Source organism: Perissodus microlepis, chromosome 9, assembly GCF_051167445.1.
Source record: "Perissodus microlepis isolate ML-2025 ecotype Zambia chromosome 9, ASM5116744v1, whole genome shotgun sequence".
Taxonomy (NCBI): Eukaryota; Metazoa; Chordata; class Actinopteri; order Cichliformes; family Cichlidae; genus Perissodus; species Perissodus microlepis.
The window spans coordinates 12,352,765-12,373,228 of record NC_140469.1 but is presented as its reverse complement, the minus strand read 5'-3'; the positions used below and the strand labels follow the sequence as shown (position 1 = coordinate 12,373,228).

Genomic DNA, 20,464 nt, shown 5'->3' with positions numbered 1-20,464 from the left:
GTTGCATATCTGCTTTATCCATATACGCTTTACCATCTTAAGATTTAATGGTATTGTAAGACATGCAGGTTCTTTAGAACCTAACAGGCATTTCTATTGTATCCAAAATAGTTTTCACTTGAAATGGCCACTTAGTGTGTAAGGCATGCATGCAAAAATCATGAAAAACTATGTCACTGAATATGCCAAGTCTCCATCAGACACTTAAAATGAGTTAATTTGGCATTTATTGTTGAGAAAGAATAATGTAAATGACAAATATTTCTAATCTCCAGCACATCCACAGAATGTCACCACACACTCCATCTACTCACATCTCCTCCAAACATTGAAAAGAAACGTCAACACATTTTAAAATAACTCGCAGCAGCACCAGGCTCTCTCGGTCACTGCAACGTCTCCTTCGTTCATATTAATAAAGTAAAGACAACTGTCCACATACAATTCATGATGCTCATAAGATTAATGTTTATTTGCACTGCCCAAACTGTGATAAACTGTGAGGATTAGTATTCAAGTATTCCCTTTCCGGCTATTTCTGTGCTGGATATTATCCTAAATATCTGGTTCTGTGAGTTACCTAATGTGGCACAGTACAAGAATAACATTTAAGTAAACATTATGTACATGTACTAACAAAAAAGAAAAAAAAACCAAAAACTTGCAAATGTATATTTGCTTACAGTGCAATCCCCATGCAATTCCACATGCAGTTATAGAAGATGCCTGAAGAAGACCTTATTGATCATGCATGAGCTTGTGGCCTGCCATCCAAATAATAATGTATTATTTCCATCCAATTTCAGTGAAACATCAAATGACAACCCCTCCTCATTTTAACGGTAGAGATATTCACCTGCAGAGAAGATGACGTCCGACAATAGTTTGCCAAAAAATATTAGCACATTAAAAGAATCTCATTCCATCACAACAGGACAAACCAAACCGGGCCTTGCCACTCTGCAACCAGCCACAGCATGCAGACATGGTAATGTAAATAGAATCAATCTGAACCATGGTTGCAAATTGGCACAACTGTATACAAAACATTGAGGGAAAATGGACAAATAAATATTGTAACCTCATGGTGAACGTATGCATTTACCATGGAGTAGCAATGGTTTAAGCACTGGCACAAATAGATCAACAAAAACAAACAAACAAACAAACAAAAAAAAAAAAAAGCACACAAACAACCAGCCTTAACAAACCTCTCAATCTGTCATTTGACACTATATAACAAATGCCAAAAAACAATCACATTAGACAGGCGTTGGTAAAGGAAAACACAAGTAAAAATCACTGAAAAGCAACATTTTTTTCCAGTGGTGTCAGCTGGGTGTAACAAAGTCTTCACTGTGCAATCATGTTATTTTAAAAAGGCAACAAAATCAAATGCCGAGCATAAAAAGGCAGACTTTAAAACTAACATTCCCTGTTTCTGTGACATAAAACATGACAGAAGTGTTTGATGTATAGCTCATGTAAAAGGTGCAACAAATATTCAAGTAGATACCACAAATCTTCAGTGAACTGCTATGACTTAAACTGAGCAGTTGACCTTTGCCAATTTACCGAAAGATTCCCAAGTTCTGTATTGTATGATTAACATAAACGTGTTTAAGTAGAATTATGTTAAAAACAAACAAAACACATTGTTCAAATCTTTCCATGTATGTCCACTTGAGTGAAAAATCCTTGTAGCGATCCAATAAACAGGACCTACAACACCATGTATGGGACCCTTAGGAGTGAATTGAAAGTCATACATGACACAAAAGCTATTACCATTAACACAAAAATTTAGCCACCTGAAATACCGATTGTCATTGACTTTACGTTAAACTACGGCGCTGTTTAAAAAAGAAAAGTTAAAAAAAGATCTTAAACGTCTCCTATATGTAAAGGATTTGTATCTTCCTGGGTGAATAAAATCTAAACAAAAATGCTGAAACTGAAAATTATTGTGTTATGCTGTTACAAGACTTTTGCTCTTCGTGTCTCAACTTTTGAAGTATTTCACTGCCATCAATTCAAGATTATTCAGTGTCTACTTTTGATGTTTTGTTTCAACGTGCCAGCTAAAATTGTACACTGCAGGATTGGCAACAGCTAGAAAAGTATAGAATTAAGTTTGCGGCAAAAACAAAAAAAGCCAACAAGTAACACTCGGAAGGGCAAACAAACATTAAATGTCAGGTCAACTAAAGCGTTAAAACATTTTCTGTGAAAATCTGGGTATTGTTGAATTTGTCATATTTGTCTATGGGCCCTGACTCAGTTGAGTTTCACCTCTCTACATTCATTTCATAATGCAAAACTAAGAAAATGTGGAATAAAACACTTCAGCAACACACTTTTTAAAAGCAAAGTGATCAGTTTGTATACATAACTTGGCTGGATTAACATCTGATGATGCGCTTGAATTTCTTATTGTACAGACACCACCAGTAACATTCACTTTCCCTTTTAGTATTTCTAAGGTACTCTGCACATCTCCTTTTAAATAATACCAGTTAATTAATATCCTATGTATCTTTAAAACCCTATGTACTTTGACTCAAGCAAGACAAAAGTAAGAAAATGCATATATGTACCGATTCGTCTTCAACCCTACGTTTAAAATGAACATATATGACTTCTGTTATTCTAATAGACTTTAAATGCTGGTTTGTATCTGCGCATTTTGGCACTCACAAAAGAACATCTCACTCTCTGGAATTTCACTTCCTGGTTAAATAAAGGTTAAAAAAATTAAATTACAAGGGGTTGAGTGATTAAAAAAAAAATAATTTAATAAAAAAAATAAAATAAAATCACAAATTCTTCTGAGACTGCACTTGATGGAATTTGATTATTTCTTAATCACATATCCCTCAAATGGCATCTAACAAGGATTTTATGACACTGACCATCAATGTGGATTCACAAAATGCTTTGGAGGTTTCCTCACATATTTACCTCACCAACACCTTCTATTTCATCATTTTCATTCTGCGACTCAGACAGCAGCATTAATACAAAAGTCTTTTGTTGATCACGAAGTTCGTAAAGAATGGTAAACTTTTTGACAATTTGTCGTTGGGCTAACAGCCGCTTTGTCCCAGGATGACCTCTTCTGGTAAATCGTTCACAAGAAAAATAATTGGCCATGCACACAGTATTGCTAAGAGGTCATTTCATGGCTTTGGGATGGCCATTTTAAATGGTCCATTGGTACATCTCGGTCACTGTGCCTGCTTTCAAGTTCCCTCACTGCGTGTGGTCTTGTAATCTCAAGTCCCAGGTAGGCTGCTAATGAAGCAGCCTTGCATGCCAGGGTCCAACTTGCTACGAGCCACTGCACATAGTGTTGTCAGTGTTTCTGCTGTGGCATGTTCTCACCAGTGACACCTGGTTTCCTTAATCCGTCTTGCCGTTTTCCTGAGGTGTGCCAGCTTTGCTCCTTTTGTGTGCTGATCGTAGGACCTTGTAACATCCACGGGCGATCTTATGCATCCACATTATGTTCATAATGTCCAAGCAGATGCTGGAGCAGATCCAGGCTACACGACCACCCCATGGCACCAGGTAGAAGGCCTCAGTGCCATAGACCGCATACATGCGACTGTAGTAGACTGGCATGACACCGATGCGGACGAGGAAAAACACCACTGCCATGGCAACGCCATTTGCCATGTTGGGCCGGGAGGACTTGGGATAACCCAACACCTCAAAGAACCAGCTGAAACAAAGCACATTTTTTCAGAAAACAATAACAGTATTCAATTTAATCTTAAAAGACAGTAAGTACCTTGCCACATTAAAGTAAATACAACTCAATCTCAAAGAACCATCTGAACACAAAACATGTAGACAGGAAATTACCATGAGTTCATTAAACTTTATAGTAGAAGACCTTATGACAGGCAATCCAGACTTAATTTATTTAAAAAAAATTAACTAACCCATTAAGTTTAAGAACCAGTAATAATCATTTGGTTTACCAAAGATCTTGGGTAAACCCAGAGATGTTTTATCCTGTGCTGTAGCACGATAAATATCTGACTTTAAAGAACTCGTCTTAAGTAACTTTTTGGAAATATTTAGCAATCAGTAAGTGTGTGCGTGGTAACTATACCTTGGCCAGCACGGTATCATTTCAATATTAGTCAAGTCTAAGCCATATGTGATCTTCTTTGTGCCAGAACTCAGGTTAAAAGGGCCTCAGTTACACGGGCCTACAGAATGGCCTACAGACTCCCCTCAGAATCTCCAGTCACTGGGGAAAAACCTTGTTGATTGTTGTGGGGGCCAGTGATTTGTCTAAAAGACACCAGCGCATCTGTGAACACTCACCATTTATTCTCCAAGCTGTAGTGTAGCTGTGAAACCTGCAACACAAACTGGAGCTCATTCACCTTCAGAGTAAAACTTTCAAATGTGCCAGTTACAGGGGTAAGGCACAACAGCTTATGTTGCTCTTTTTCAGTTCTCACTACAGCTTAGCAAGTAGTTTCCAAGTGTTTGCAGACAAGTAGGTGTCTACCATCCAAACTACTGGCAGCCACGGCAACCTGCTAGCAACTAAAGCAATCGAAAGGTGGTTTTCAGTGCAGCATCACACATCTCTTGGTGACCAATAACACTTTAGTGACTGCTAGAAACCTCCAGAAACCACTTGAGGAATCTGCATTTTTCTTTGACAACTGGTGGTTGACTTGCATGACTGGGGCCTTAAGCTGAGTTTTCTGTCAACAGGTGGAGATTTGAGCGCCTAAACACACACAGTCATCCATATGATAATCCTAAATATAGGCTGAAGGAAGACGCAAAAGTAGAAAAGGTAGGATATTCTTAACTGTGGCTGTCACCTGAGATGCATTCCACTTGCTAATGACCAAGGTAAATATATATAAAAAAAAGACCTAAAGATACCTGAAAAACAGGTCATAAGCAAGCTAGTACATACCGCTGGTTTACACACGGTGTAGAAAACTCAGCTAGCAGGCGGAAGTTAGCAAAATAAGGCAACATTCCTTGGCCCTGGAAAAACAAGATGAGGACAGGAAGACAACAAGACATGAGAGGAACAACAACAATTCCACTGAAGAATGATGGGCATGATGCTGGTACACCACCGGGTCAACACAAACACCATTTCTTACCAAGACTGAGACATCAGCAGTTATATGTATGAAAACAAAGATTTAAAGAAACCACAGCCTTAACCATGTGCAACTATGTTTAATATTGTCCTAAGTAGTTCAAGGTGTTGTCCCAACAAGACAGTCTTCTCCTTCAGAGCAGAAGGGTATTCCTTTATTTTTGCAGCCCAAAAATTACACTGTCACCTGAGTCCATTTCACAGAGGAGTCCTTGCTTATTGTGAAAAGAAACTCATCATAAAGAGATAATAAAGAATGATTATACAAAATAACAATCTTCTGTTATTTTGCAGTGCAAAAGGATTAAAGTTACAGTGGTCAATTATTTCTTTGGAATTAAAATTGAAAAAAAAAAAAAAAAAAAAGACTCCCTCAATCTGGGCAGTTACTCTGAGCAAAATCAGATTATATAGATCATCCACAAAAAATTTGTTTAGTTTCTGTTAAGACAAAAATATTTTAATTTGCAACAATATCTTTATTATCAGGTAATCCTTAAAACCCAAAACAATAGGCAATATATAGAAATGCCCACACAAAATGTAGCATTTTTGCATTGTCTGAGTCACCAACACAACAATCATTAAAAAACAAAACAAAAAAGCATTGTAGCATAAAAGGCCGTTCATCTAAATAACAACAACAATTAAAAAGAGCACATATCAGAAACAGGACTTGATATATATACACTGTACAACTATAAAAACATTCAGCCAGCCACTATTTCAAGGAGCAATCAGAAGCCATGCAGAGTATAAAGCAATACATTTGACTGCCAAACATGTCATTACAGGATTAGGTGCTGAATTCTACTATTTTGTGAAACGGATGATCTGCAGCAGGTTTCAACTGCTACAGTAGTTGAAACCTGCTGCATCAATATAATCATTGGGAAAGTTAGAGGCAATAATAAGGGAAAGATTCAAATAAATGTGATTCATGATTGAGAAAGTGTAATGATCTCAATCTCGATTTCTGCTGCAATAAGACTGTTTGACTCAGCAGTTTGAAAACTAATTTTTTTGTTCCCGACTGCTGTCTACAAACTCAGCACAGAACACAGCTCAAATTAAGGATGCAGAATTCAAAGTTATTTGGCCAGCAGCCTAACTTTTACAGAAAAGACTTACCGTCAGGGCTGTAACAAAAGTTGGTCAAAGAAACATACTTACTGTGTGATACAAACAGTTTACAATTACAAGAAAAGGTTTGTAAACCCTTAGGAATTCAACAATAATTACTCATAAAAATGTGGTTTGATCTTAATCCAAGTCACACAAGTCACAACAAAAACAGTTTGACTAAACTAATAACGCATCCTATAAACTTATTCTGAATAATAACTCCAGTCCAGTCCAAAAGTAACTAAATTTAGTGTCTCCTAGAACCTCCGTTGGCAGTAGCCATCTTTATCAAATGTTTCCTGTAGCATGATAATGAAGCTTTCTAATTGATTACCAATTTTCTTCCATTTATCCAATTTAGGGTCATGGGGCCTGGAGCCTATTCCAGGTGTCAAAAGGTGAGAGGGAGTACAACCTGTACAGGTTGCCAGTCTACCACAAGAATAAACAGAGAGAGGCAACCATTCACATCAATGACCAGTTGCCAATTAACCTAACAAGCATGTCTTAGGCCTGGGGAGAGGTCGGAATACCCAGAGAGAACTCAGGAAGGCACAGGGAGAACATGCAAACTCCAAACCGAAAGGTCTCTGCAGTACAGTGGTTATGAACCCAGCGCCGCCTTCCTGTTAAAAGTCAGTCTGACTTGGTCATTCCAAAGCTTGAACATAATGAACAATGACTGCAATGTCCAGTCACATGGTAAAGAAGCCACAACTCAAAACTAGAGCTTTCGGATAAGCACTTTTTTCACCATATCCTATGAGTTACTGTTCAATAAAGCTGTGAAAAGCATAGCTGTTTCTTTATTAGTTTAGTCATATTGTGTTTGCCTGCAATTGTGACTTGGATGAATATCACACCACATTTATGAGAAATCAATGTAAAATTCCTAGAAATCCTTCACAGATTCATAAACCTTTTCTTGTAACTGTATATTCCCATCTAGCATTAGCATGCTAGTACCTCTAGGAACTGGTAAGTCCATACTGTGACTGGGCATCATAGCTGCTCAGTACAACACAAGAGCAATAACAGCAGACAAGACAGGAATAAAAAAAAGTCCCCATCTAGATCAAGACCTGCTCTGGGTTTCTAAATGACAACTTTTTGGTAGTTTTTGCATGAACGGAGATGACACAACCCAACTTCATCTTGGTAGTTTTTGCATGTAAGGTTTGAAGAGGGGCCATTTATGTTAAAGTCAGCAAAGGACAGACAGACAGACAGACAGACAGATATATTAGAAGGAAACAAACAAACAAAAAAAATAAGATGCCACAACACAAAGCAAAGAAGAAGCAACACTTACAACACTGAGAAAAACGAAAGCATGCATCCAATATTTTTGAGAAGCTACACTTAACTTTTAAATAAGCACAAAAGGCTGCCACACAAAATAATTAAATTACTTGAGCAATATTTGTGATTGGCTACTTAATAGAAAAGCATAACAAAAAAAATTACATTTTGCATTTTTTTTGCTAATATTTCTCAATAGGAGTCAGTTTAGCTAGAGCTATGTGCCTTGTGTAATGTTTTTGTTTCATTGGAGTGCAATGGTTCTGAAAAATCTGCACAATCCACAACCTTGTTGGCCCATGATGCCCTATCCATTGCCCCCACTGTTGAACTTCATTATGTTACAAATGGAGACAGTGATAGGATATTTTAATAAAGTTAAGGTTCAAGTAGCAACAGAGAAAGTTAATGCAATGATATTATTAAGATTACGTGACAGCCATGGCAGATCTGAAGGCATTGTTACACTAGCTTCATCTAACTTTGGGGACATTTCGGGTGCGTTAGCAAAGCTTTGTGGTGAAATAACTTAACTGTAAAGCATTTTTAGAGTGCTTATTTAGTGTAAAATGCATATGTTTGAATGCAGGCTAAGAAATATAGGTTGAGAAAGAGTTTCGGTAATGTGTATGTGCAATGATATGCTAATTAGCCATGTGCTCATGTTGCATAAGCTAGTTAGCATGTGCAGCAGTTATCTCTCAGTCATCCTACAAAGTATGAACTGTGGAACAGTGGATTTAGAGTTTTGACATAAACAGTTCCACATAAACACATTCAACACATTTAACTAATAAGACTTTGACAACATATGACAAATCTGGGTGGGAACAAAACTAAATAAAATGAAAATGACATCAAAGGTTAGCCAACTTTTTGGGGTGATTACAACTAATTTATTACGGCTACATTCATGCTGCTGTTCCATGTGCATTTCAGATCTAGTCTGAGAAAAAAAAGTCATGAGTGTCCAGTAACAGTATGGCCTACTTCATCTCATTTACCGAACTGTTTTAGATACAGGCGCTCCGTTTCTACAGATACGACTAGATTTACAATCAGTGTTAAGTCAGAATTTTAAACCAACCATATAACACCATTTCACTGCCATTACTAACACAATTATTGTTCAGATACAGAAACACGGAAAGGTAATATTTCTCATTAGCAATGCTAAAAGATGGAAAAAGTAAATAAAATGTCTGTCAGATTAAAAAGAGAAAAGAATATCTGTAAATCCAGCCACGACTAAAATAGACAAGAGCAGGGAGTGAGACGTAAATATGTAGAGTAAGCTTTACACTACATCTATTAGTGCCAAGTAATTAAAAACATCTTTTTAGATTTAAAAAAAAAAAAAAAAAAGAAAAAAAAAAAAGCAGCTTGATTAATTGGGGGCTACTATCAGAGTGATGCAAATTCCATGCCTTTCTGCATTTTTGCTCAATATAGAGAACAGAGAGCATTTATTTACTGTAAAATAAAGTTCATGTAAGACTTTTTGGAGCACTAATTAATTTTTATCCCCCAGACTCCTAGAGTAGACCCTTGAGAATACATTCAGCATGGTATTTGAAAAACGGGCCTATTATGCAATGGACTTTATCATCTTGGCATGGAGTGTAAGAGAGGAGCCAGGACTAGGCTCTGGCACAAAAGACAGACAATCAGAAGCCAAGGTACTGTAGATAGGCAGGTAAGTAATTAAGAATGGTAAATACTTTTTGTTTTCATGCACAGTAACAGGACAGAAATCTCTGCCTGTGTAGAGCGCTTCAAAGCTACGAGCATGCACACAGTGGTTACAGTTGAGCATTCAGTTGTGCTAAGCTCAGAAAAGTTTAGCTTACACCAGAGTCACACAACATTTAAAGGGGGGTCAGTAAAACAAAAAGCACAGAAACTGTAAGGGCAAGGTGAGGGGGGAGGGGGGCAGGGAGAGGGTCATCAGCCAGTACCGTCACTGAGCATTCCATGCAAAAAATACCATAGTCATTCATTTCCCGTAATAATGCGACAGATCCTGGCAACCTAGAGGGTTTCAGATTGAACCAAGAGTGAACAGTGCCACCTACAAATGCTGGATAGAGTCACCATTGGCACACCAAAGTGTATGGCAGCAATGCAGCATACACAAGTTTTTATCTTTAATTGAATTTTTTTTTTTTTTATACAATGAGCACCACTGATACAAGATCCAGCTTGCACAACAAACAGCTGATTTATTGTTTTATAAAGTACATCATGGCCAAACGGAAACGTCAAACTGAACTAAATCCCATCAAGACTGACTGTTTTTCCTGCAATTTTCACAACACTATTCAAGGTGTTAATGTGCCAATCAGCCATTTTCAGGAAAGGCATCAACCACCAAAGAACAGTTATCTTATCACTCGCACACTTGAATACTGCCAAAACTGAATGTTCTGCTATGGAAAAATAAAGAAACTAATACTGCTACTTACTAACTGATAAGAATGCTTTACTTTCTCTAGCACTTTTTCCCTTTCACTAAAATAAATAAAGACAGAGCTGAAGCTTTAACTATCTGAGAACTTATCTGATGTGTTTGCATGGGATTGATGTATCTCTTACACAGACCACACTGGCTCTCCCTCGTACATATTAAGCTCACCTATGACTATCCATGGCTATGTATCACACCCAGCTGAAAAAGGACATAGCTGTTCACCCTTGGTTGTCTCTTTCCCATCTTGCCTGCACGTTCTGCTATTGGGCAATAGGGCACTCACCAGTACATAGTAGTAAGCATACAACGCTGCCAGATGATGAACTACAAAAAACTTGTCGCCTATTGCCTTCCAATAATAAAATATCAGCAGCAAATCTGGAAAACAGAAGAAGAGGGCAAAGAGGGACAGCATGTCATTGGTGTAATCAAGGCAATCTAAGTGCATACAGAACTATTTGGAAACAGCAGCTGGCACAGTACGGCTGAACCACAAATGTGTCATCAAGCATCAAAGTTTATCGCAAATTTATTATGCGCATGTTCTTTTTCACTCACTTTAACAAAATTATGCGGACAAACTGAAAGCTTTCTCTTACCTGATATGAGGTAGCCTGTTGTAATTGCGACGTTTGTCTTGACCAGTGTAGGATCTCCCCTATTGAAAAAAGAAGAAATTAATTTGTACTGTGTGTGACTTACGCTTGATAAAATAGATTCTGACACAAGATGCGCAAAAGAATGAGTCTACATTAAAGTGTGTGTGTGTGTACACATGTTGGGTGCAGTATTGTGAGGCAGAATTCACACTTTAGCCTCAGTCACATTGAAAAAAAGGAGAGAGGGGGAAAAAACAAACAAACAAAAAAAAACAAAACATGTCCAGAGGTTAAATGTACAACGCCTTCGAAACCACTGAGCAACAACACGTGATTGCAAGGCAACTGCACAGGTTGCATGATAGCAACCTGTCTCCAAATTTGGACTGAGGTTAGCTCTGGTTTAGGCTACTTGTCTAGCTGTTCATTTTAGCATAGCACATGTACATTGTAATACATAACGCTAATAATTCTTTGTAATTTTTTAAATGGTATAATTGACTTTACAAACACATGGAGATTCAGAATTTCTAACTAATTTATGGTATTAAAAAAAAGAGAACAAAAAAAGAACAAGTAGATGTTAGCAACTCAAGCTAGCTAGCAAGTTAATGCTACCTGTAACTTCTATAAAAACAAAAACTGCAAGGAGTTCCAGGTGAATGTACAGTTATAGTTACAAGTTATCTCAATATACTACAGCTACCAATGTTTCACTTTTACAAGGGAAAAGAAGACTGTCCTTTTACAAACCTAACACTAGCTTAAGCTTAAGCTATACACAGACTTGGCTTCCAACACTAAAGAGTAATTCCAGTCCAATAAAGAGCAGGGCAGGGTTACTAATAGTATAACTGATACAGATAAAGACTCAGATAAATAAGTTTTACACATTTAGCACAAAGACTGTAGTAGGTAGGTAATCGCCTGATTAGCCAAATATTGTAACCATTATAACTTAAAACAATTATGCTCACTATTTAATATTGACACAAACCAGAAGCTGTCTCCCTTGCACACCTCTTCAGTATTTGGAAATTAAATTTAAAGCCTGAAAGGCATCTTTAACTACGCAAAGGGGACATTAATGCAGAAAAACATAACCTTCATTATGAAATAAACCAAAACTTTTGAGAAAAAAAAAAAAAAAGGTTAAAAATATTAACTTCCAAGCCAAAACTCTTACCAAACTGGATCTTCATTGACAGCATCATCAAAAAACAGAATGTAAAGACAGAATATTCCCACCAACAACGCGTGAAACGTTGATACTGTCCTGAAATAAAAAGAGAGAAAAAAAACATACAGCCTTGATTATCTGCTCATCCCTGAAAAGGGCAGATGATGACACAGTAATGGATAATATACTTTCCATTCATTAAAAGTGCCTTGAAGCTGGTCTGTACTTCAGACAGAGGAATTTTTAGTACTCACCGTGGATCAACTGATTGCCTGTCACGACTGCACACAGATTCAGACCAATTAAACTAAGAGATTAAACACTGCTGAAGGGTCAGACAGAGCGGCGCACAGTCCCATTCAATCACTCAAACAGTGAGACAGTCCACGGCCCTCAGCAGTCACACAGACCCTGACAGCCCCACTGTATAAATACAATACTGTGAAGCCATGGACTTTAAGAGGGATCCCTGAATCCCAGCCTGTATCCCTTTCCAGTAATAATTCATTTTGATTTCCACTTTAAAATCACGTAGCCATTCTGCTTTCACAAGTGCTCTCACGGATAATGAACTCAGCAAAAACAGGACATGTAAGAGCAAGATTCATGGAAGCTGTTCCAGGCTAGTTTAGTCTGATCATTCGGAATACCAATCTAGTTAATCTCCCCCATGTTGCTGGAACCTTACACAATAGCTGTAGAGAAAATATCGCAATGAATCCTACATGTGAGTCTTCTCTGAGTGCCACTGCAAATATGTGGGTTTAATGTTAGTAGACATGTCTGAACCGAGCTAAAACAAATCATCCTCTGTTAAACATAGAACAGTGTCACTCTCCATGCAGCCCAGTGGAAGTAAATACTCATGACTAAGTGAGAGTAAGAGTTCGGTCACCTCGAGTTCCATTCCACCTTCTGCTTGTCGCTGAGGCCAAGGAAGCCAGGACTGATGCGTACAGACAACCAGGGGCTGACTCTGTGGAAGAGCCACTGGAAGGTGAAGAAGCTGGTCACCGAGATGACGAGAATAAGCTGGCTGAAAGGGTCCATGGCCACCCAACCTTACTGCAAGAGAGAGTGAAGGGTAATGGTTAGACAATATGAACAGTTAGCAAAGTTATTTTTTTAAACAACATTAACCTGAGAGAAAAAAAAAAAAAAAGAAGAGAGAGAATGCAATGAAATGTTGCACCAGTATTGACCATGTGAATACACCATCACTTGAAGCACCGAAAACATGCCTACCTGAAAATCCACAACTAAATACATCAAATCAAACCTGTCAGTAAGGCCCACGGGTCTTAAACAGAAAAGGTGTCTTAAACCTTGAGGAACAAGAGAGAAATGACCAAGTAGCCACGTTTTGACTCCATCTACTTACTAATTCTCAACTGCAAACCTCTTAAGTATAAGTAGTCATCAAATCCATTTCATCTACCTTTTCAAATCTTCAGAGCTTGCACTGAAATCGGAATGATTAATGTGAATTTCTGAATGGCAGCCCAATGTGTAACGACACAGGAACCGCTTCAGGCGGAAGCAGAAACTTTGGGTAGAAGGCAAAAATATAAAGACTTCCTGTGTGCACGCTGACATCAGACTCTGTGGTTTCAGCACATCCCGTATAAAGCCCAACACACTTTCTTTTCCCTCAAGTTCTACATTACAAATGTGTATCTGTTGTAAGGCTTTTAAAATAAGCAGTGACAGAGAATTGGAAATACACAATTTCATTTGCTTTTAACCGACCCCTGACTTAAATCGCCCATATGGAGGGCAGGGATAAGGAGTCATAAAAGCCATTTACATACTATCCAACTTTATGCTGCAATATAGATGACATGCAAAGTGCTATAACCGACACAATCCATTCCATCAAAATTCCCCTCATTATTTCTAGCATCTTTTTCTGCGAGCTGCACATTGCAAAGCAGTTACACTGAAGCATTTGCACAACTGAATGACATGCATGCATTTTCGTCTACACTACCTGCATTTGCTTTCATTTTTCACATTACAACGGATCAATCAAGTACCTGATATATTTGCAGAATCAACAACGCTGTTTGAATTAAAATCCTATCAGTAGTCGTTCCTAGCTAAGACGTTAGAACTTCCTTTTCTGGACCTGTTTGTCCAGTTTGAACTCTGTAGGTTGGATTGAAAATTATCCTTTGATGTTTTTTCTATTTTAATTTAACCCCCCAGCCTTGACAAATGTCTCTCCACCAGCATCCACAACAGTAGCACAATTTCTGCAACTGGATCTATGAACCCATTAAGGATTTCATAATAGAACATGTGGTAATGGCTGCAACAAAAGTATAACAGTGACTACAGATGGCCTGATGTGAAAGGGAAAGGACTGTGCGCACTGACGAAAAACAGACACAGCCCGTTGTTTATTCACAGATCAGCGAATAAATGACAAGCTTGAAATCAAGTATTCAAAACGCTCTGATAGATATAGTTGCTGCTGAATATTCTTTCCCTAAAGCTGGCCTCATTCTCCGGGAGATGAATCTGTGAATGTCACTGAATCACTCACACTCACATTATGAATAATCACCTCTACACAGGGAGGAAGCGGGACATGTCCAGAGGCAAGTGCTTTGTGTGGGATGTAGGTCTCAGAAGCACTTTCAAATACAGCATATTCATTCTCCAGCAATAACAGTACGTGGCTTAAACGTTACAGCTCTATGGAAGTGTTTCAACAAGCAATGAAATGTTGCACCATATACTTATGTAGCCAGAAAACTAGGATACTGATTGATAATATTTTTTGAAATTATAAAAGAGATTATCAGCATGCTCACAATTCATCCACAAGGGGACACTGTCGATGAAATATTTCTAAGCAATGTAAAGCCTAGCAGCTCACCAAGGTCAGTGTACCGGGCAGATTGAGTGTCATGCCACTGGATACGTGCAAACTTTGACCTGCTTGTAGGACTAAAGGGAAATTCAAAGAATGACCAATAAAATGTATCCATGAACTGTTCGAGCAAGAGTGACAACAACACATGATGCAAGTGATTCTATAGTTGTCAGACAATTATATCACCAGCACTTCACATCAATATAATTTCCCTGCGCTGTGCAGAAGAAAACTGTAAAGAAAGAAAACTGAAGGGTCACGCTCTAATTAAATCCTATGACACCCATATATATCCATGTTTAAAATACCTTCTGTTCTTTTTAAACACACAAATAAAACACAAGAAAACATTAAAATACTATATTTGGTTCCAAGACATTTCAAATCAGACTTAAAGCAAGGCCAAACTTGACAATAAGTCTTCGTTTCAGCAGCTCACTTATTCTACACTGACCATGGCACAGCTCTACAGCATATGATGCAATTTTCCTCACAGGATCACAGTGTGCTGCAACCTACCACTTTGCAAGTCCAACTGCTACTTCCCCACTTCAGCATACGCTTCAAGGCCCCTTCAGCTCACATAGGTAACTACCCAAGCAGCCAACTCTTACGCCCTCCACCAGCATGCTCTTGTGATCTTATCAAACCCCACACCGGCTCTGTGTATTCTGGCCATCTCTTTCTCCATGAAAACTGAAACCCACGTCAACATGTCTGCTTTCTTCAAAAACCTCTGACATCATGTCACCTGCTTTATGGGGCCAATCAGGAGGGCTTCCTGGAATTAATGCTACTTTGACCCACATAGTGCCAATGAAACATTACAACTCACCTACAACTTTTTAAAGGGGAAGTTTACTCCCTTATTTTGGAAGGGAGGTCAGGGAATTCAAAAACAAGAACTTCACAGAAAAATGAAATAAATGTCAGCGAGTCCAGACCACTGAACTGCTTTATGTTAGATTTAAGATATTTGCATAAGGCCTGTGCCAGTCGTTGGTAAGAAGCCAAGTCAGTTACATTTCAAAGGCATATTTACATCCCCCAAGCAACGAAACAGAGCATCTCCCAGTACAAGCACGCAAAACACATACCTCAGTCCCAGGAGCTCTGGCCTTGGTGATTACATACCTGCATTTGTTTCTGCATCACGTCAAAGAAATGTTTGAGGGCAAACGGTGTGCTTCACTAAAGCACTATAGTAAAAGTGGAAAAAAAAAAATCACAAGGGAACTTAAAGGCCAAAACCAGAATTCTCTCCTTTAGGTAGAAGGTAGAAAGACTTTTGTTGCTAAAGGGACGCTTGAAGAGCCAACATAGTGATGATGGCCCCAGAGATATTTTACTAAAGCTAATCCCTGCACTTCCTACAGGGAGTGAGGATTGTTTTTGGTATACACATGCATGTTTGTGCCCTACCCATGTCACACAGGGTCTTGCTGCCAAGGCAAACGGTTACACATATAAATGAGAGTGAAGCAAAAAGAATGCTGTGCAAATTAAGGACCGCACAAAGCACCAATAAAGCTACTATTTTTTAAGCAACAAATGTTTCCTTTGCAATTACAGCACAACAGAAACACTGGTGTATAGATTATGTCAACTTGAGGTGCATATTCATGTTCATCACAACCAGCCTTTTATTGCATTAGCTTAACCGACAAAAGCCCAGAGATAACAGGTACCACAGTAGCGCTTATCAACTTTCTCTGTTAAACCGGGTTTTCTGCTTCAGGCTCTGCACACTTAGAGAAGCGCCTCATTTGACTGATTCTTATGGGTTTAGCCAATCAAAAATTGTATCAGCTGATAATGATGATGGAAAAGCTACTTTTGGTTGTTCCCTTGCCACAAGGAGTCCCAAAAGGGGGTGCCTTTGTCTTGATATGGCATTTTTTTTACGCCGGCTGCCCTTTCTGAAGGAACCTGGAAGGTGATCTGTGTCTCCAGCTGGAACTGGCGATGCTGCCATTAATGTGCTGTTGATAAAAATGGTGATAAAAGATCTACACCAAGTGTTGAAAATATAACGGATATGCAACACTGTTGAAAATAAGATGAGAGATTAGTGCTGCAGAAATTCATTAATCTGGTGCTTTAGCCCACAGGGCGGTAAAATAAATATTTTAATTTGAGTTCATTATTTTAATGCCGAGTGCGCTCTCAGTGCTGCTGTGTATTTCTAACATGACTGATACACATTAAAGCTCTGAAACTTTAAACTGGATACATATAAACATTAAGTGTTACTGTCCCACAGCCTGACGGGAGACGTGGAGATGGCTTTAGTTTGTTGGGAAATCAAAAGTGAAAATGATTTTACTCAGTGAGATTCTTGGCATGTTTTCTGTTTTCTAGTAGCTGCAATCCCAGAAGAGTGAAAGAGACTCAGCAGCAAATTGGCAAAAAGTATAGACATTTATACACTTCCTGCACCACCAGATTAAAACACTGGATGTTTACGGATTGGTGGTTTCAGTTACACATACAAAATGCATTCCTCCAGCAGAGAATCTATAATACGCTTCAAAAAGAAGAAGCAGTGAAAACGTGGCGCTCCCGGCGGATTTTAAACAGATTAGTTACCATGGTGGTTATCATAAGTTACCATGGTGACTTAGCCAAGTAAAATGACAGCCACTTTTGTGACAGAGAAAACTCTGACTTTAAGCTCGACATAGCCCGATAACCCACTGATCTCGCTTCACTACGGGAACCTCTGGAAATGTGGCTTGAATCACTTAAGCAAATTAAGCCTTCTGCAGCTCCAGGGCTATTTATCCCTTATTTAATGTTCTGTGCTGTCAGCAGCTTGGACAGAAAACAACAAATCGGGGCCCGCCTTGAAACTGAGTCTTGCCTAGAATTTCTGGGAAATGAAAGACACAAAACCGGAACAGGTTTCTTCCTGGAACACAGCTATGACAGTCCATACGTTCATATAAGGACTGGCGTATGCGCTTGCGTAACACGGCTGAATCTCCTTTTTTTTAAAGAGGAAAAAAAAGAAAGCGACGAACCAATGGCACCACGAAAATAACCTGGGTAGTGCTGCATCGCCACAGGATCGTCTGCTAAACATACAGTGCATGATCAAATGCCCGAAGCAAAGATGCTTTTGACCAGATCTTCATTTCCTTTCAAACAAAGACGCGGGTATAAATAACATCACTCACAAGGCCAGTTTACGCCGCACTGACTGCATGCCTGCTTGCCTGGCCAGCTGCTGTAGCGTATGGAAAAGAAATGGCAGTGGCCTAGCCGTGTCATCGTATTGTAGCCTCGTATTTGACAGCAGACAAAATCATCCCAAACGGACCTACCTTATGACGTTCATTAAGATATCTGGCGTCTCCCCCTCTCTCAGCTCGTTATGGTTTCTGGACTCGCCTCCATAAGCGCTGAGCAAACGGCACAGCCGTGTCGAATCATTTTCTTGATAAACAGGACAGACCGCCTCCTGCTCCGCGCAGACACTAGCTATTTGTGGGGGATGCGAAGGGGCTGGAGCTCTGTGCCAGTATTTGCTATGTTTACCGAGAATTCCCACCGACACCAAACGCGCATAATGCAGAGGTGCAGATCGTGCAGCTCGACGCTCGATTACAGAAATGATGGAGGGGGCGGTGTTGGTGAGCGACTTCTCTAACCAGCTCCCTCTCCCCGTCTCTCTCGATATCTCTCCCTCGTTCCTATAGGGCTCAAATTGCAGCTGAATTCTTAAAGAAACACACATGCTCACTAACCACCACCACCACAGTAGTCTGTCCAGAAACACTCACTGGATCTATTTATAGCCCGAGTTCGTTGAACTGATACAGACAAGATAACCAGCAAAGCGAAACTGCAGGCATGGCCTGCTGGTCTTTACTGGCAGCAGAGCTTCCGTATCCAATAATCTGAGCGTGCCATGGGAGTATTTGTCACAAGTTACTGCAGATTATAATCACAGCAGATAATTAGATAAATCACAACGGCAATTCATCATCTTACTCAAGTCACTCGTGCTTGCAGATGCCAGTTATACGCCCATAAACAGAGGGGCAGATGACAGCTAAAATGGCCCGTGATTGCAAGGGTAAGCTGAACGAGGAAGTCTGGCTGTCTGCAGCCTAGAATCTAGATCGCTGCGATCTGATTTGCAGATCAAATGGTCTAAGGCAGAGATCTCGAGAGCTACTGTCCTGCAGATTTTAGATGCATCCCCAGTCCAACACAGCTGAATCAAGTGGTTGAATTATCTCTTCAGCGTGCCATCAAGTTTGGCAAAGGCCAGGTAACACGCCATTCATTTGATTCAGGTGTTTCGAAACAAGGATGCATCTAAAAGCTGCAGGACAGTAGCTCTCCTCTCGAGTACTGGAGTTGGAGACCCCTGGTCTAAGGTGTCACTGTTATATGCACTGCACCATTACACCAGATGAGAATTGGGCTTTCCACATTTCATCTATTTGAACATACACCTCTTAAACTCATCAGTCCTACCGAAAGGCATTTAAAAGCCGATTAAGCGAAGGTTCACAGAAGTTTCCGGTTACAGCACGTTTAACAGGATCGTCAAGCATCTGTGTGTGGGCAAAGAGTACAAATCCATCGCTAATGTAAAGGTATTTCTTGGCTCTTGTTTGTCAAGGGCTGCCATGTTGGATCTCCGGGCTATGATAAACCCCCATTTTAATAACCTGATCAGGAACAGTTATTAAAAGACACGTTGTACAATGATTAACCTGCCGAGTTTAGCTCATAAAAGTTTGGTCTGTACCGACAGCGGAAGCCTTGTCGAGAAGGAGCCGATGACCGGGCTTTGTGTGGTGCACCTGTGCGATGAGGACAGGTGGAACACCGCCTTCGGACCAAACACTCAAAGCTGCTCAGTCAGGAGGTATAAATAGGGCACTGTCTACAGCTACTGCTAGTTAAAAATATTTTTAAGATTTTAGTGCAGGACTCAAAGAAGTGTGAGATAGTCTGACACATTTTTACCATCTACAAAGTGACTCCTTTCACAGCCGCATTGGCTCACGGGTAGGCTGTGCAGTACACCTTAACCCTTAACCCTTTATTGACCGGCCCTTCAAATTTACCTGTAAAATGGGCCCGCCGGTGGGCCCATGGTCAATAAATAGATAAAAGTACACACGGCATCCAGATTTCATGGGCTGCCTGATCTGAAATCACAAAGATATGATGATAGTCTATATGTGTAACAGTTTTGCGATCAATAGATATTACAGGTTGTTGTTGCAATGAATGACATTTCAATAATGCAGTCTGGTAAGGCCTCGCCTCTTCCTGCAGGTGCACAGGGAAACGTTGTAGTTACGATTAGTTAAGGCAGGGGTCGGCAACCCTAGACAGGCGTGCCACAGTTGGCACGCGAAGGGTTAACTGATGGCACGACCATAGCTGGACTGGCCATCGGGCATACCGGGCATGTGACTTTTTTTTTTTTCCGTAACGGTATAAACAATGAAAGGTGGTGGATTGGCCAGATGCTGGTCGGTGTGTAAAAATAACTCAGTTGTTTGGTAATGGCTATGGCGGTGCTTCCTCAGATTCAGTAACATTAGCAAGTGGTGGAGGCCAGCAGGTGGCTGAGAGAAAGGGGAGGCAGGAGGAGAGGCCCGAGGCAGTCCGAGTGTCAGGTGAACTGAACTTCAGGTAAGAAGTTATGACCTGCAGTCTATCTGGGTCAGATAAAAACCAAGTTTAGGTGGAGTTTATTTTCATTGTGCTGACTTTTTACAGTCAGTTACAA

The 20,464-nt window shown here is 39.7% G+C and overlaps 1 protein-coding gene across 3 annotated transcripts; it reads right to left on the bottom strand.

Annotated features, from left to right (window-relative positions):
* Positions 1–210: 210 nt before the first annotated feature.
* LOC146380162 (TLC domain-containing protein 4-B-like) lies at positions 211–18,834 on the bottom strand. Of its 3 annotated transcripts, none has more exons than XM_084939059.1 (7): positions 18,700–18,834; positions 12,718–12,887; positions 11,829–11,918; positions 10,643–10,701; positions 10,327–10,421; positions 4,952–5,025; positions 211–3,724 (listed from the first exon to the last, which is right to left on the bottom strand). In XM_084939059.1, the coding sequence occupies exons 2-7, from the start codon at positions 12,870–12,872 to the stop codon at positions 3,403–3,405; spliced, it is 795 nt and encodes a 264-aa protein (XP_084795185.1). In that variant the 5' UTR covers positions 12,873–12,887; positions 18,700–18,834; the 3' UTR covers positions 211–3,402. The 3 variants fall into 3 exon arrangements, with proteins under 3 accessions (XP_084795185.1, XP_084795184.1, XP_084795186.1); XM_084939058.1 differs by lacking the exon at positions 18,700–18,834 and adding an exon at positions 18,030–18,539; XM_084939060.1 differs by lacking the exon at positions 18,700–18,834 and adding an exon at positions 17,883–18,004.
* Positions 18,835–20,464: the final 1,630 nt, after the last annotated feature.

Excerpts from the sequence above, each read along its gene's own strand:
- LOC146380162 (XM_084939059.1), bottom strand. The coding sequence starts at position 12,872 with ATGGACCCTTTCAGCCAGCTTATTCTCGTCATCTCGGTGACCAGCTTC. Across the intron at positions 11,919-12,717 it reads AAGGTGGAATGGAACTCGAG|GACAGTATCAACGTTTCACG; the intron begins GTGACCGAACTC and ends TTTTTATTTCAG. Across the intron at positions 10,702-11,828 it reads GTCAATGAAGATCCAGTTTG|GGGAGATCCTACACTGGTCA; the intron begins GTAAGAGTTTTG and ends TTTTTTCAATAG.